The 17,787-nt window shown below is 41.9% G+C and overlaps 1 protein-coding gene across 2 annotated transcripts; it reads left to right on the forward strand.

The window, feature by feature from the left end:
• Positions 1–414: 414 nt before the first annotated feature.
• On the forward strand, positions 415–14,513 carry XRCC2 (X-ray repair cross complementing 2). Of its 2 annotated transcripts, XR_005952954.1 has the most exons (4): positions 423–481; positions 4,805–4,886; positions 6,440–6,593; positions 10,346–10,481. XR_005952954.1 is itself a non-coding variant. In XM_041408305.1 (3 exons), the coding sequence occupies exons 1-3, from the start codon at positions 443–445 to the stop codon at positions 11,059–11,061; spliced, it is 837 nt and encodes a 278-aa protein (XP_041264239.1). In that variant the 5' UTR covers positions 415–442; the 3' UTR covers positions 11,062–14,513. The 2 variants fall into 2 exon arrangements, 1 of the variants encoding a protein (XP_041264239.1); XM_041408305.1 differs by lacking the exon at positions 6,440–6,593 and having other exon boundaries at positions 415–481; positions 10,346–14,513.
• The last annotated feature ends 3,274 nt before the right edge of the window (positions 14,514–17,787 follow it).

Raw genomic sequence — 17,787 nt, forward strand, 5'->3', positions numbered from 1 at the left:
TTAGGAGTTATTAGACACTGGAACGGCAGCCCAGGGAGTGGTGGAGTCACTGTCCCTGTTTAAGTGTAAGATTGATCTCTGGTTTAGAGACAAAATACAATATTTAAGAGATGCAATACAACATTTAAGAAAAGACTGGACATGGTACTCAGTGCCATGCTCTGCTTGGCATGGTGGTGTTAGGTCATAAGTCGTACTCGATGACCCCAGAGGTCTTTTCCAACATATTTGATTCTGTGATTCTCTCGGCCGCGTCCAAGGAATCCCAGACCGCCCACGAAGGACGGGCAATGAATTGGCCGGAGGCTGGACTCGAACCTACGACTCCGCCGCCCTCAGGCTCCACCCCGCGCTCCCGGGGGGCCGAGCCGCGCAGGCGCAGAGGGCGCGGCCGGGCGGGGGCGCTGCGGGGCGGCAGCGGGCGCGGGGCCGCGGGGCCGCCATGGGTGACGCGTTCGGCGGGGCGGAGTCGGGCACGCAGGTGAGGCGCGGCCCCCGCCCCGCTCCCCGCAGCCCCGGGCCCGGGCACACGGGCGGGGAGGGCTGGGCGAGGCTGTAGCCAGGGGAAAAGAGCTCCGAGCCTCACCCCGCACCCGCACGGGCGAGCCGCCGCGGGCTTCCTGAGGGGGCGGTGCGTGAGGGAGGGAGTTCCGCCCCCGAAAGGCCGCGGGGGCTTTCCCGGTGGAGTTCCCGCGGATCCCGGGGGGATCAGGGTTCTCCTGGTCCGTGTTTTGCATTTCTGTCGGGATGCGGGTGGGTTCCTGCCGTGGGCGCTTCTTGCAGCACGGGGAGAGGTTGGTTCGGGTGTCTCGATAATTCCTTCATAAATATTCCCTTGGCGCTCCCCTCCCTGGCGTTGGAGGGGATGCCCGAGGAAGAAGGCTTGTGCGGAAGGTTTCATTTAAAGGTTCGGACTTGATGATCTTAAAGGTCTCTTCCAACTTTATGTTTCTATAAATAAACATTTTGTAAGGTGGAATTGCTTTCCTCCTCATTAGGAAAAAAAGGGGTTTGAGTTTTGGGATCTTGTGTTATTAGGGTTTTTTTTCATTTCTGGGTGTTTTGTTTGTTAGAAACTTCCAACTTAATTGCTTGGAGATTTGTGTGCAACTCTACCAGAATATGCTGAATAGTTCACATAAAACAGAAAAGTGTGATAATATTTATTGTTAAAGCTCTGTGTGGTTTTTAGTGGGACTTGGGCTTTTAAGCCCTTTTGACACTTAAAAAAAATACTAATACCAGATGTCCACTATTGGCAAATGGACACGAATTAAGGACATGAGCTGTGCTCTTTGTCCGAGGGCTAAATGCATTTATTTGCCCCCATGAGTGGTGCTGACAGGGAATGCTCATGGCATCACCTGCCTGCAGTGGGTGGATATCCAGCCTGGAATAAGGGAGGAGTTGAAAACCAGTGGCTTTAGAAAAGGCAATGTATGAATGCAGTGTCCAGTCAAAAAATGGTAAAAGCACTTGAAACAGAAAACACTTAATTTAAACCAATACTTCTTTAAATAGTCTCATGCATAAAGTCAGATTTTGCTGAGTTATACTGAGACCGCAGTATTGTGCTTTTATTACTGAATATAATTAATACAGCAAATTAGAACTTCTTGCAAAACACCTTTGCTTTATCACAATAAAAGTAAAGATAAATAGCTTGCATATGTCTTCATGCCCAAAGTTTACAAAAGCTCAATCAGAGCGGTTATAGTGGTTGAGAATTAAATTTTGTCTAGTACTCGAGATAGGTTTGTATGTGTAAATAGCCTGTAGGTTAGCTCACAGCCTCTACCAGAGCTGGAGTATTTAATTTGAATTTCTTTAACATTTTAATGAAGTAATCTCTCATTCCTGACAAGACCTATGTGTGTGCTTGCATTGGTACACAGCTCTGTTGAAGCCAACAGAGTACGAGCACGTCGTGCACTAGACAGTGGGACTGTCCATATGCATGTTTGTTTATTAAAAGGACAATAAACTATAAAAGGCATGGCTGAAATATTTGAGTCCCACCAGCTTTGTCATTAATAACATTTAACCCGGCTGCTGCTGAACTTTTTTCTGTACAGCTTATTCTCTACATGTAACTGCACATCTGTGCAGTTTCTTGCTGGCATAATTACATTTTCAAAGAATACCTAAGAGTGAGGAGCTACCACTAGCAGGTTGCTAAAGGGTGGTGTTTTATGTAAAAAAAGATGAAGAGAGGCTTATGGAGGAAGAAATGAGCACCTACACTTTGATTATAGAATCAGAAGTCTCTAATATGGGATTTGAAGTTGACTTGGGAATTTTTTCTAAGCTCTTCCCACTCCAAGATTCTCTCCAGGGGTGCTGTCCTGCTGTGTTCTGTTCATTGTGACAAAGCTGGGGACACCTGACATCCACCCTCCAGACTACCCTTTACATGCTGTAGATTTCTCCTCCTCTCATATTCCAGAAGAACACGTGAGGAGGCAAAATGGGAAAGCCTCCCCTGGATCAGAGCCAAGGTGGCTCTTGCTGGATTTGGAACAGCCCGTGCTGTCCCTGTCTGTAATGTGGGCAGAGGTGAGGGGTGCCTGTGTAGTGTCTCATCTCAGCTTTGCTTCCATCACTTCTGCTGCAGTGTGGACAAACCTTTGTGAGAGCTGAAGGAAAATTGTTGGCTGTTTCTGCCAGGAACCCCGTTGCTCCCAGCATGGCACTAATGAGGCAAGTGCCTTTGGAGATTCTGCTTCAGAACTCGGAAGTAAATACAAGCTTGATAAAAACACAGGTGTGCTATCATCAGCAAATTACCATAAATTACCTTCATGAGCAGTGCTCAGAGAAAGCACCTGTAGTTATTTAAAATTAATACATCAAATTGTCATTTAAATCACAACAGATTCATATTTAAACGATGGTGATCAATTTACTCTCTCTCAGTAAACTTATAGAGTTGATAGTCTAAGAGGAGACAGGGCTCACTGTTCCAGAAAAAATAAACTGCAGAGGATGTATTTGTTAATGTACAAATTAATTTAGGAGCACGAGGCTGCAGCAATGTGTTCAGACCAGCCATAGTTGTGACTGCTGGCCCCAGCTGAGCCCATCACTGAGCCCCTGTTATCCCTGCGTGCTGCAGCAGTGCTTCCTCTGCTAAAAAGTGAAGAGCATCAAAAAGCAGCAGCCTGTGGTGGTTTTCCTCTTCCCCTCAACTCCCACTGCTGACAAAGGGGTGAGAGATTCCTGGTTCTTCTCCCCAGTGGGTGCAGCCTCTCTCCTCTCTCCTCGCTGGTGGCCAGGCCCTGGCAGCAGAAGAGCTGCACATGCAGGGTCTGCCAAGGCCCTCTCGGTAGTTGAGAGCTGCTGGTTTATATGCCCCAAGTTAAGTTCCTGTATTCTTATGTACATATGTCCAACTGGATGTTTGCTTTGTCCAGATCATGGAACCCTGCTGCTTCCCAGGAGTTCACTGTGTGTTTTGTGCTGCACAAATGTGTGAAGTGTAATGGGAGGATCTGCTGATTTTTGGTTTTTTGGCCCTTCAGAGGACGAGTCAGAAAACTCTCCTGGATAGGTATGAAGAGGCCAAGGCAAACACACTGACATTTTGTTAATGGAAGGGAATCTTAAAGTGTCAATGAAAATGTCACACTTAGATTCCCATTGTGACTACTTGAAGCAAATTCAGGACCATGTAACGGAGTTTTATTTTACTCTTAAAGGCAAACACACACACACACACAACTGTTCAAAGAACTTTTAAGATCATTGAGAGCAAATGTTGCTCATGGATGTGACAAGGAGGAAAGCAAGAGAAGGCAGCAGTTGTTTGAAGGTCTGTGCTCACTGCTCTCTTGGTCTTGAGGATGGGATAAAACTGAACAGGACTTGTTTTGTTCAGATCTTTAAATAACAGCTGGGTGATTTGGAGAATGTAGTATTTGGCACCAGGTAGGTGCTCTGGTGACACTGAGCATCCCAATAATGTCCTTTCCATGTATGGGAACACATGTAGGGAATAACAGTTCTAGTACCAGGAAAAATTGTTTATTCTTGCTTTACACAGTGTGCCAGAATTACTAATAACACAGGTTCTGTGAATACCTGTCTACTTGCTATGCAAATACCTCTCAATTTAAGAAACTGTCTGTGATCTCTGAACTAATTAGTTTTACAATGGACTTACTTTACGAGGGGCTTTGGAGAACTTGCTTAACAAATTCAAGCTTGCTTTAGAAAGGTTCTTGCAGAGCCACTGGTGACTAATGACTTTTGAACATTCGTAATCCATACTCTGTTTGAACAAGTAACTATGATATAACAGGATTGTAGCCCAGAGGAGTCCTGTGTAACTTTTCAGGTGAAATGCACATGGTTTTACTTACAAATGCTCAGAGAGGCTGGCTCAGGGGATTGTTGATGGGTAAGGTTTCACCTCTCAGCCAGTATTTCTTTTGGAGGTGATGGTTGTTACAAATGATGTTCTTTCCCTTTGTTCTTTGGAATGACAGCACTGATGTGTACTGGAAGTGATCCCTCTCACTGATGTCCCTGAGCAGCCTTTGCTTTTTAAACTTTATTTCTCTTCATATCTCCAGTCCTCACTGCCACTGAATCTGTGTGCTTGTTGTTTGTAAGGCTGGGACCTTCTATTGCTGTAGTCCAGACTATACATTTCCATATTATTTATGAAAACATTTTTAAAATCAGGCTGATCTTTCAACAGGACTGTCATGGAAAATTGTCAGTTCTTAGAATCCTTTAATTTTGTGTCCTGAGGTTCATTATTTAAAGTTAACAGCATGGCTCTCTGTCTTGTCTTTAAAAGCTGCTTGCACGACTTGAGGGCAGAAGTTCTCTGAAGAATCTTGAACCTTGTCTGTTTCCTGAGGAAGGATCTCCTGTTCATGGTAAAAATGTGTCTTCATCCCATTTATGGAAAAATGTTCATGTAAAAGTATTCTCAGAGATAAGCATACAAGTAAATTCTTTTGCCCTAGATCAGAATTTTAATTGTTGTTGTAGTTCAATGCAAACTAGATAAAATGGAATAATGCAAAGTTACCCTTCCAAACATTATTAAATAGGCCTCAAAATGTGCTTTATGCATATCAAAACAGAGGTGTAGATGAGTAAATACCAAGCACGTTGGTCAGTGTCAGTAGTTTTCCAGCAATTTATTCTAGAGTCTGTCATTAAACCTCTTTGTTTGTTTTTTTTTAATCAGTGATCTAGACAACCGCCACAAAGTCATAACTGCAGAAATTTGCAAAGAACATGAGGTTCAGTAAATAGCAAAGAGTTCAGTGATACAGAGTTGTCTGGGTAAATTAGGATAAGGAGCATGAGCAAACAGTATTTTTCAATGAAGCCAAGTCATGAACCTGAACAATCCTAAGTATACTTAGAACAGAACTTCATAAACAATTCCATTATGGCCATAGGTACTAATTAGTTGAATGAGTTCACAGAGTCAGTGTCAACATGGCTCCTAGAGACCTTCAGTGAATGAATGAGAATTTCAGATGGGAGAAGTGGGGTAACCTTTCAATGACACCAGTACAGGAAATTTTAAGGTCAAGGTTGGATATTTTAATGAAAGAAATTAGTGAACTAAACAGGAGAGAACACATTATTCAGGAAGCCAGACTGATTTTCCAGATTGTGTGAAATTTCATGAATTTCACAATGGAAGAGACTTACTAACTCTGATTACACAAGACTAAAAATGTGTATGAAAAAAGTGAGTGGCAAACTGTAAGGATCAGTGGTGAGGTACTACTGTTGTGGAATTTATGTCTGAGTGAGTGGATTTCATAGGGCAAGTATGTGGCTTCAGTGGTTAGCAGCACACTTATCTGCAGTTTGAATTCCCACAAATATGGAATGTTCACAATAAAGAGCAGAAAAAGCAATAAAAAGAATCAGGATAATTGGATGAGAGGTGATGCTTAGTCTTCAAACACAGTCACTGTGAGACCCTGTGTGTATTGCTTTGCAGCACTAGAAAACATGTGGGCTTTAGCAGTACATGATTCCTGCCCTGAAAGCTTCCAATGTGGCATAAGAGTGATAAAGGGTGGAGAAATACTGCTAAGCCAGTGCAAGTAGAGCACAAAAGAATATTTAAATACTCTCATTTCTGAGCTGCTGTGTTACTCCCAAGAAGAATTAAGGGCCAGGAGTGAAATTGGTATGTTTCACAAGACTCTCAAATTCTTATTTTTTTTAGAAAATTAGATACTACTGGTTTTTTCAAAACATAAATATTAAACAACCTTTTAGTCTGGATGTTTGGTATTTTTTGGTCAACTTTACACACAACACACAAATGTTTGAGACTGAGCTGGTTATGTGCTGGTCAAACAGATTTTAAGATTTTTTTTGGGGATCACTAACTGCCCTTGCTGCAGTCCATAGCGTTACATAATTTCATGTCAAATTATCTCCTTTGCTCTTAAAGCTTTGTAGGTTGTTCACGTCTGTCTGAAGACTGTTCCAGAACCTCAGTTCTGAGATGGCTGGAAGCCTTCTAAAATTCATCACTGACTTCTCTGTGCCAACAGAGTCATTGAGCTTTTGAAGCACTTGTATTTTTCTTCTGCTTCCAACAAATGGTATCAATTATTACCCATATTGGTCATGCTTTTTGGCTGACATTAATGAAGCTGCCTAACATATTAGCACAGCCCTTTAGCTGTATATATATAAATGGACTTCACCTTTTATTGCATTTTTGCTTTGTCTTTTAATACCACAGTATTCATGTGAGGCCATGTGTTATTTTGATGTGTGTTCACATTATTCAGTCCTAAATCCCTGTTGAAGGCCTACTTCTCCATTTGTCATGAACTTGACTTTTAGTGTGTCACTGTGGAATTCTGTAATATGTTGCCCATGAAGTCAATACTGAACAGCTCTTCATCTAAAATACTGTGATTAAAGCAATGCAAAGACCTAAATTATTCTTTTTTCTGATGAAATTTAAACCAAACAAATACATGAAGTTTCAATAAACTATCCAAAGGTTACATTTTAGTTAAGTGTTCATAACTTGCATGTCAGGGTACTGTAAAATAGGGACAGGTAATATAGGTATTAATGTGATATTCTAACCACTGCTTCTAATTATGATGGACTTGCATATTTAAGAGTGCATAAGTACATTAATTACATACCATTTAAGCTCTTCTGGAATGGAGCAAAAGTGACACAAGCATTAAATAATCTTCCACTATTGCCAGTCATATTTCCCCTGTGCCACTGGCATGAAGGTGTGGGTGTCAGTGTAAGGCTCTGATGTTCACCAACTGCAAGACACCCAGCATTAACTTGGAATAAATATTAGGCCTTTCTATTTCACTTATAAATGGTATAAATATTAGTGACAGCTTCTACACAGTATTGTAAATGACCAGCTCAGGAACTTCAAGGTAGCCTACAATGTGAAACACACAAAGTTATTGCTGAGTGTTCCAACAGCCTGTTTGTATCTGCAGTGTCAGAAAATAGTTTAACCAGCATGTGCTGGTGGATTGATTACAGACAAAAATAAGGCTCTTGTCATTCAAGACATAACACCAAACTGATGACCAGGACTGAACACAGTGTTTCAGTTAAAAATATATTAATCTTACATAAATATTTACATTTCTTCAGCATCATTTAATTTAACCTGCATGCTCATTCGTAGGAGTGGACTATTATTCTCTTCAGTCTGCCCATAATGAGCCAGTTCAGGCTGCCCTGAGCCAGGCAATGTGTTTGGGGACTCCTTAAAACCTAACTCCTGAATTTACTCGTGCTGAATTTCATGTGAAATCACTCTACTCATCCATCTCCATCTGTTAAGTCTTCACAAACTTAAGTTTTTATTAACCCAATTAGTTTGTCTTCTGCATGTTTTGCCAAGCTAATGGAACATTCATCTACTGATATGTTTAATGTCTGCCAACACCAACTCTAATAGAAAAAATTCCCATTAACTTTCTTCCATGTTATAGTGCTGTTCCTGCTCTCCCTCTCAGCCTGTTCTCATCCTGTGACAGTATCTTTTTACTAATCCTCCTTTCAAAGTTGTTTTGACATGAATGGATGATGCTGGTTGTGATCGCTCAGTTTCTTCTGTGACCTATTGTCAGCGTGTCAGAGGCTTCTTGAAAACGTTGCTGGCCTCACTTCCTCCTTTGCTGTGTCATGGTTTGTCCTCTCTGATCCAGAGAAATGAATTTCCCCTCTTATCTTCCTGTAACAGCCTGGTTGCTAATTCAATGAAACCCTACATTTATAGCATTTATAGATGTTGCTATAAATGGCTCCTGTTTTGCACCCATTCTCCTTGTGGGCAGCCTCTTGGATAATCAGGAAGGCACAGAAATCCCCAGCTCTCTTGAGGTTTTCTTGCAGTCCAAGCTGTTGCTGTTTTCAGAGTAACTCAAGTGTCTTGGTCAAACTACAAGGCATCTGTGGATCTCTTTCAGCAATGTTGAACAAAGTTTGAGGGGTGCTTGGGTGTCTTGCTGTTCACATTTATAAGCCACCACCACAAAAACCTCTGAGAATGATTTTTGTCATTCAACTTAGAATTTTTACTCTAATAAGTTTTAATAATTTTTGAATCCAGCAGGTCATATTTTGCTGTAAAGGCAGGTGAAGCAGTGAGGCCTGTTGGCCCCACTCAGTTGCTGGTCTGGATTCAGAAATGCCAATCAGGGTGGCAGAAGTTTTGTGCCACAGCCAGCGGCAAAAGATACACTTAGTTCTTTATCAAGAGCTGCCTTACACAATTGTTCTAAAATACTGCAGGAGACAAAATAGGAGGAGGGAATGACCTACCCAGCAGTTTTAGGAGGAGTTCTTCCAAGCTGGTATCTCACCCTGCCAGGGTGTGGTTATGTCTCTGGCACAGGCTGTGTGACAGCAGAGCCACTGGCTGCAAGTGTCAGTGTCGGGCACTGTGACCTCTGGACAGGAAGAGAAGATAAAAACTTATGTCCCAGGACGTGTAGTTATCTTTCATCTCAGAAGTGAGGGAGCCATTCAGAACAGCTTAATAAGGGCTTGGGAGACAATCAAGGTTTTAATAGATTTCAAAGGATCAGAAATTCATATAAATGGTATTTCTGAGTGTCACTGGAAATGGACAGACTTGTCACATCAGGTGTAAATTGCTTTTAACACTTGCAAAGGGAGAAGAGCTTGGTTTCTTCTCTACCATCCTGCTCCCCTGATCCCAAACTGCACCTTGACATTGTAGGCACTTGTGAATGAGGACATCCTTTGGAAGTTGAGCGGTGACTTGAAAAACCCTGTTAACTCAGGCAGGCACAAACATGTTTAAGGAAGGTTCAGTCAATTCTCTACTCTCGCATCCCCCTATGGAAAGCTGTTATGCCATTTGCACTTGCCAGGGCTGTGGAAATCTCTCACCTTCCTGCAATTACAGTTGTGTGATTCTCCTTACTGCATGTGGTTACCCTTCTGCCTATAAAATCCAAAATGTCATAAATAAATAATCCAGTTCTCAAAATTAGAAATTTATAAAGAGCAGCTAATAAATTAACTTCTTCTAGGGCCTTGCTCTGATACAAGACATCAGAAGACTTTGGATAAGGCTTTAGAATATCTTGCATTCATGTCCCACAAAAGAACTGGTTTCCTAATGAAGCATACTGCTGTTTTTAATTAACATTTTAAATTTTTATGATATGTATTTTATGACCCACATGGATGAGGTAATTAGGCTGAATCCTTTTATGAACAGAGATCCTTTGCTTTAGACAGAGGCCTTGCCTGGAGTTGAAGGAATCCCTGAGTCTCCCTTGTCAAAAGAAGCAGTTTCACATTATTATCACCACAGAAGAATATAAGTGCCAAATAAACTTACTGGTGTTCTCTTCACCAGTCACAGATTCCTGTAGGAGTCTTGTGACATGCAGCATGTGGCATCTATGTGAAGTGACCTCTAATATGTCAATTTTTTTTTTGTTTTGTCCTCTACTTGTTATTTCTTAATTGTGTAGATGGTTTCTTAGCCACTTTCGTGTATCAGCTTCGTCTTCTTCGTTTATCTGCCTGTAATGATATAGATGAAATCCAGTTGCCAACCTTTTATTGATGGAAGTCTCCTAGATGGTGCTGACAGAGGATTTCAACCTTTGTTCACAGCTGATTAACTTCACTTCAGAGGCCTTTCTTGAAAACTGAAATGTCTTTTGGTAGATACCAACCAGGATTTAAATAGTTTTATGAATGTCATGTAAAATGCATTTTCCAATTTGTGCAATATTATTGGTTCAGAAAACACTGAGAACCAACTCTGGGCTGTAAATGCTCTTGCCTTACAACCTGCTGCTTTGTTTTTGAACAGGAGATGTTGTTGAGTTCCATGGCCCAGAAGGGACGGGAAAAACAGAAATGCTTTATCACCTGCTAGCCCGCTGCATCATTCCCAAAGCACAGGGAGGGCTGGAAGTAGAAGTCATGTTTGTTGACACCGATTACCACTTTGATATGCTCCGCCTGGTCACCATTCTTGAGAGCAGACTGGCACAAGGGACAGAAGAAACGATAAAGCAGTGCCTGGGAAGGCTCTTCCTTGTGAGCTGCAGTAGTAGCACTCAGTTACTCCTCACTCTCTACTCTCTAGAAAACCTGTTCTGCGCTCACCCCTCGCTCTGTGTTTTGCTTTTAGACAGTTTATCAGCTTTTTATTGGATAGACAGAAGCAATGGAGGGGAGAGCCTTACCTTGCAGGAGATGAACCTGAAGAAATGTGCTAACTTCCTTGAAAAGCTTGTGACACAGCACCACTTGATCCTCTTTGCAACAACACAGACACTAATGCAGAAATCTGCAAACTCTGCAGAAAGCTTTTTACCTTTAAAACTTCCACATGAAACTGATACAGACTACAGACCGTATCTCTGTAAATCATGGCAGCAAATGGTAACTCACAGGATGTTCTTCTCTAAGCAGTGTAATTCTGGTAACAGCAAAGGTTTTACTGTAGTTTCTTGCCACCTCAAAAGAAACCAGATAGTAAAACGATCATTTAGTGTTGCAGAATGTGGAGTTCAGTTTTAACATCAGTTTATTTAGTAAACATTTATCAAATCCTGGTGCTTAAGGCCTGATTAGGCCTAAGTACCTTCTCGTAACTTTTCAACTAGCTGGTTGTTGCTGGTTGGTTAATAATTGTTGTCACCATTTTCTTGAAATTCAGTGAAGGGCAGGGAATGGTAAAATTTTTTAATTACTTCAGCAATTCCATCCAAACTATAGAGGACTGTTGACATTACTTGTTTGTGCTTAATCAAGAAAATGATAACCAAAGACACATTAAAGTCCTGGTATCCTTCAGCAGTCGAATTTATGTGGCCAAATGCCTGTTGGAATTTCTGGGTCTTGCTCCTTTACACTCTTCCAAGCTCCATAACTAGGAGCCTACTTTTCTGTGGCAGAGGTTGCAAAGAGGCCAGAGTTCATGCTTTATAAACATCGGCCTTGGTTTATTCCCTGTAGCTTTGGGCATAGGAAATGCTGATTTTGCCTGAAGAAGAAGAAGAAGAGGATTCATTTTCACAGCCTATTAAATAGTGGTGATCCTGACTGTGCTGCTTCTCCTGGCTCTCAACCTCTCCATTTACATTAGCAGGTGCTCAGAGGAGCAGGGATTGCAGGTGTTCTGACCCTTACAAACGTCTGGCATTGAAGAACCTTCAGCTATTAAAGAAATAGAGGCCTGGTTTCCATAACTAAAGGAAAAGTAAAGACCCAGCTCTGGGTACCTGTGAATTTGTGCTACATGCAGCAAACAGTTTAGTTTTTGAAAATAATTAAGTGCAAGTTATGGGTTATTTTGGGAGGGGAGGTGTTTTTTTTGTTGTTTATCATTTTTTAAAATGATGCACATACTTTTTTCATAAGTAATTTTTTCATCATTTTTGCCCTTCCTTATTATTCTTTCCCGCTTCTTTCCCTTCCCCAGTCTCTCTAAGAAATCCAGGAATGCCATGCCTCTGGTCTTCACCAATATGTATTTGCCACATGCAGAACATTTGTGCAGGATTTGGCATGTAACATGTTGCAATTCTGGCAAAGAAGATTCAGAACTTAGGAGAAATGCCCTACAGTTCTGGCAAAGAACACCACATTATTTATGAACCTAGAGTGCCCTTTGAAAGCTTCAAAGTACTTCACAAGAAAGAAAATTGCACACAGTACATTATTTAATACAAAAACTTACATTAGCTTACAAATTCAAATTACTCAAACAAGGGGGAAATACTTCTCACAACGATGTTTGTTCAGTCATGTTGCACAGCACATTTTATAGTTTAGATTGAAGAGATTATTAACAAAAATGCATATTAAGAAGAAGTATCTAGCTCAGTATCTTTTTGAGGAAGATGCCTAAAAAACTCTGTTGTGAGATACTTAGCTTTGAATTTCATGACTTCTGAAGCAGCTTTTTCAAGCTGAATGTATGTCTGGAATCCCAGCTTTGTATAGTTCAGTTACTCTCTTGGGTTCCACTGTGTCTGTTGATAGTGAGTTCAGTTTAATTATTCTTTCTGTGGGAAAACTTCTTTTTTTCCCTTCTCATTTTAAACCTTTAATCTGATCACTTCTTCATGCCATCAGTTCTTTTACTCTGATACATCAGCAAGCTTTGCCTTTTCGACATCTCCCAGAGCTGATGATTTTATAGACTGTCACTTCATTTGTGCTTTCTCATCCATCAGCACCAATATGTATTTTATTTTAAAACCTGCATAAGTACACAAATACATGAAAAAATATATAAAAAGCATTCAGCCTAGAGTGGACCCAAGTTAGATCGTTTACTATGAGTAGACACATTCATGATGAATTATGATAAAGGGCATTATTGAATTTTTTTGTAAAAAAGAATGAGAAATTTCAAGTAGGACTTGAGAACTTTAAAATCTGAAAATTCTAGGACTATGTAATTTCTACTAGAAAAAAATCAAAAACAAACAGCCCCCCTTTCTACTGGAGAATACAACCCCACTGATGATTGACTTCTTTATAAAATCATACTTGCTAAAGAATATGCTTGAGAAAAAAAACAATGGATATGTTCTGGCATTCCCATCTGGAAAAAAAAGCTTTTATATTCTTCACAATGTAGTCTGTATTTTGCATTGTATTATAAAAGAAATGCCTAAATTGAAATGAAGCCAAAGTTCTAGTTGATCAAAAAGAGCACCTCAGGAAATTTTGAAATTTCCCAGTTTTATTTTTACTTTGAATGCAGACAGATTTTTTTAATTCTCTGGTAATTGTAATATTCATGCTTTGCACATTTGTTTTAGCTGTATAGCAAGGCTGGCTTTCTGAGGTGCTGAGCATCTGCATATCCCTGTAATGCTGCAGGAGGGATAGGCAGTACATAATCTGGGAGTTCACTGACCTCATGCTTTGCCAAAATTATGCCATTTGGAAAAATGAACCTTTAGGATACAAGTCTCAGAAAGATGCAGTGATAAAGAACATGGAAAGCAGCAACTTTGTTTGTAGCTTAATGCTCTGTGCGTATTAAACATGGGGTTTGCCATTTTTTAAGTGGAGAATTTTCCAAATTTTGTACCAATTGTAGTTATTGGAGATGGCAGTCCATCCCTGTGAGTTAGGAACAGTGTATGAAATGTAGCATTATACCTGGAATAAATACTCTGTTTAATGCAGATCCTCCTCTTTCACCCAGACCTGAGGTCCCACCCTGTCTCACCTGGGGTGCCCTGAGCTGCTGTAGCTCAGTCTCCCAGGGAGGAAGCACATTTCAGGTTAGTAGGTCTGGTTTAAATCAGCCCAGCAGAAGAGCATGGAATACATGTATTCCTGAACTCTGATTTAAGGTATTTCTTAGAAATGAAAATCCTTTCATGTCAGTGCCATTGTTCTTCAGTTCAGGGTGGTGTTATTAAAGCTTTTGTAGACACAGGAACTTTTTACATTCCTTAGAATTTTATTTGTTGTTTCATATGCAACATGGAATTAAAGCAGCAAGCTTGAAATAAGGAGGAACTAGTTCACCCTTTCCCCCATTCTTTTCATAACAAGAGGGCTTCTTAGCAAAACCAAATTAAGGTATTTTGCAGGTTTTATATTTATTTTCTGCTATACTGGTATTTCTATGAACACCTGGAAAGAAAATGTAGAGTTTTATATTCAGTTAAAAGTTCTTTGTATTCCTAGGCTTTTTATAGAGCAAATAAAATACAAATAACTGTTTGCTTGGTTTAAGTTTGCACTTGCACATAAAATTCAAGTTTCCTTTTTCTTATATAACTGATCTCAGAAACTTAATTTTTCCTGGAGTTTGGAAATTGCAGAAGATAAATGTTCTCCTGTGGAAACATACCTGCAATTGTATTTCTGCTGGAGAGTAATGGACAGAGGAAGAAGAAACACCACTTTGATGGCAGCTGTATAGAAGCCATCTGTGTCTGAAGAGGAACATGACTTTTTACTTTTCTGTGGCTGCTCTAATAAAATGTCTCTTGAACTTCTTTATTCAAATGTACTTTTGATATACAAATACCATACTGGGGCAATGGGCCACATCAATTTGCCGTTACCAAGCCTGATGCCAAACTCAGCACCCACCTCAGCATAAAGCTGTGCCACAGCACCAAACTCCAGCTGCTGTAGGAACAGGTGCAGTGTATCCAACAGCTACAGAGTAGCACAAGACCCCCTGCATTTTTTAAAGAAGGGGAGGCACTGAGAGGGCTTGAAAGACTTTGGCAATGGAAAAAATTTTCAGACAGGTAAAGGAACATGACTACAATGCATGTGCATGGTCTGGATAGAGAACTGATGCCCTGCAGCAGTCCGTGAAATCAAAGGTCTGGCCTTCCCTGTGTGTGGGAGAAGACAGCAGAGTGGCACTGGGCTATGAACATGGAGTGTGACAAAAGGGCCCATGAACTTCACTGACCTGTCTGGCATGGCAATACTTTCGAAGAGAAGGTTGACTAGAGTGGGCCTGTATGTTGTTCCCACTTGGGAATATGGATTCCACTACATAGATGCTTTATAGCTTATTTATAATGAAAATATAAAACGCCGCTGCTCTGGACCCAGGAGGAATTAAATGTAAAAGCAGACTTTTTATTTTATGTTGGGGGTTTTTTCCCTCCAGCTCTAGGCACCTTCCCAACAGTCAGCACTTAGCTCCAGAGCACTCTTGCAGCTTTCTGTGGCAGGAGCAAGTTTCACTGAAAGTGAGTCCTTCTCTCCTTTGCTGAGGGTTTATGAACACTCTTTATTACTAGCACAGACTGGGCTACCCAGACAGGGAAGCTTGAACCCATGTGACACATCAGTTAAGTGGTAAGTAGCTGTGGAGGCTTGATTCTGTTGGCAATCAGGAGTAATGTCACATTTGAGTAGATGATTTTGAAGAAACGGGGCTATGACTTCGTTTGGGAAAAGTCTGGCACTCTTCCCTCTGCTTTCCCACCCTGCTTTGCATCGTGCCCCAGCCAGCTGGTCCTTGTACCTGTGTGGGCCTCAGTGCTCCAGGATAGCGGTGACAAGATGTCACCGCCTTGCCAAATGCTGGTGAGCAGCCATGTTTGGATCTTGGCACTCTTGTTCTGCAGGAGCTGGCACAACCACTAGAGTTAATTTAAACCTTTTGCCAGGTTTCTTTCTCATACATCTCACTGGGCCTGTGCTAAAGACCTCCTAGCCGTGGGGGAGATAGGAAAGGGAAGAAATCTTAGGGTTTGAATATTAAGGACAAGTTTTAGGCCATTGCTCCAAAAAGAGGCTGAGCAAGGCTGTGAGGTTCCTGCAGTGGCAGACAGAAGTCAAGGCCCTAAAGACGGCTTGGTAAAGGTCAAGGAATGGACTCTACATCTCCTGTCAAGGGATGAATAGGAATTTTGACTTAGAATATCTGCACAGTCTCACATTGCTAATGGAGAAGACCATGCTGTGGTGGACAGTGCTGTCTTGGAGGCACATCTCAGACTCCATCACTGACTCTGTCTCCATCCCAATATCTCTTTGAGGAGGGAAGTGAGAGGGGGAGGGGTTGAGAAGAGGGGAGGCTGTTTAGGAAACTCCTTAAGGCTTTGATGAAGTATGGGAAACAGGAGAGCCATTTGGTCATCAAAAGTTGGCAGACAAAGGCCTTCATTTCTCTCCAGAGCCTGTAGAAAAATGCCCATAGTAGCAAAGAATGGCTTAGCTAAAACCAGCACCCTCAAAAGGTCAGGGGGTTGCAGGAGCAGCCTGCAGCCACCATAAAGAGGAAAACTTGGCTGAAGAGGAGACAGCACCAGAGCTGCTGTTCTGCTCCTCCAAATTCCTGTGAGCATGTCCTGGTGGACATACTGCCACTGGAAGCTCCTGTCACAGCTGGAATTGGGACACCATTCAACCCCTTCTGGGAAGCAGGAAACTGGTGGGAGGCCACCCTGTCCCCATGGCTGCTAAGCAATCTTGCCCATGATGAAGAGCATTCACTTACAAGGTCATGGCTAAACTTTCCCTCATCCTTTATTTTAATGCCTTAACTTAGTGGCTCTGCAGTGAGACTGCTGGCACTGCTTGCATTTCAATTACCATATGCATCAGTGGCACTTTTCTGACAATAAAATCACATTTCGTGAAATTATACAGGTGCATGTATTTTCACCCATCAGAAAAAAATGATGCTTTTAAAGAAATTTATGAATCCCCTAAGCAAATGCTATAGACCTGTTGCATAGGCAATGAAGTTACAGGAGCCGATAGAGGCAGGAATTTGAATAGCCCACGCAGTGAAAGGAAAGGGCTCACCGTCTTTAAAATCCATGGTGGCGTTCCAAATATCATTATTCTGCAATCCTGTTCACAACAAATCTTGCAGGCTGACACTACATGCCCCTTCCCATTGATTGTATGGCCTGCACAAGCACTCTGAGTCTATTAAGTCTGAAGTCCCTGCTGCAGATAATAACTTAGACATTTCAGTCCCTCAAGCAGACACAAAAAAGTACTTACTAGCATAGTTGTCAATTTTGTGGAAATATCCTGTGGGATTCCATAAGTATCCTAACAACTGGCTGAGCTCTTTCCTTTGCTCCCACAGGTGTGGTTAAATCAAGGAGCAGTCAGTGCTAGCTGGAGGCAGGCAGGGCTCAGCTGCCTCATGCCTGCCAGAGAGCGTCCATGATCCACTGCTGGCTGCTAAATGCTCAGGAAAGGTTCCATCTCCCACCATGGCAGAGGAGTCAGTGAGGCCCCTCTGGACTCAGGAGGGGAATCCTAATAAGCCTGATTTTCACCATGCCACAGCAGCAAATCAGCCTTTCTCAGTGGTGGAAATGGGAATTTCTGACATTGTCAGGTCTTTGCTGGTTGCAGATCAGCTCACACTGATGTCAGTAATTTACTTCTGTGACAGACCACCACAGCACAGCCTGAAGGAGACTCACCTGGAGGCAGCTGCTGGGAGGTGCAGCATGGCTCCTGGACCAGGACACTGCTCCTGGCATCCCTCCAGGCACAGGGAGAGCTGGCTCTGCTCCCCTCTAGAGCTGCACAATGCTCACATGTGGTGGCAGTGGCTCCTAACCACTGTCACAGAGTACAGACATCACTAAAGGAAAACCCTGTCTCTCATTCTGATCAAATTCCATAGGTCTGCTCATGGCTCTGCTCTGGTGGGATTCGTGCTTGTGCTTTGAGTTGAAGTCACTTCTGTTTTGTAAAGAAGCTCAAGTGGTTTTCCTGCTCTGGATGAAGGACAGAGGTTGCGTCCACTGGTCTGAGTGATACTTTACCTAC

The sequence above is a fragment of the Onychostruthus taczanowskii genome, unplaced genomic scaffold (genome assembly GCF_017590055.1).
Source record: "Onychostruthus taczanowskii isolate IOZ18803 unplaced genomic scaffold, ASM1759005v1 scaffold3, whole genome shotgun sequence".
In the NCBI taxonomy this organism is placed as follows: Eukaryota; Metazoa; Chordata; class Aves; order Passeriformes; family Passeridae; genus Onychostruthus; species Onychostruthus taczanowskii.

Bases quoted from the DNA above. Each gene is read 5' to 3' on its own strand.
- XRCC2 (XM_041408305.1), top strand. From the start codon at position 443: ATGGGTGACGCGTTCGGCGGGGCGGAGTCGGGCACGCAG. The intron at 482-4,804 runs GTGAGGCGCGGC...TGTCTTTAAAAG, and splicing joins GGGCGGAGTCGGGCACGCAG to CTGCTTGCACGACTTGAGGG. The intron at 4,887-10,345 runs GTAAAAATGTGT...GTTTTTGAACAG, and splicing joins GGAAGGATCTCCTGTTCATG to GAGATGTTGTTGAGTTCCAT.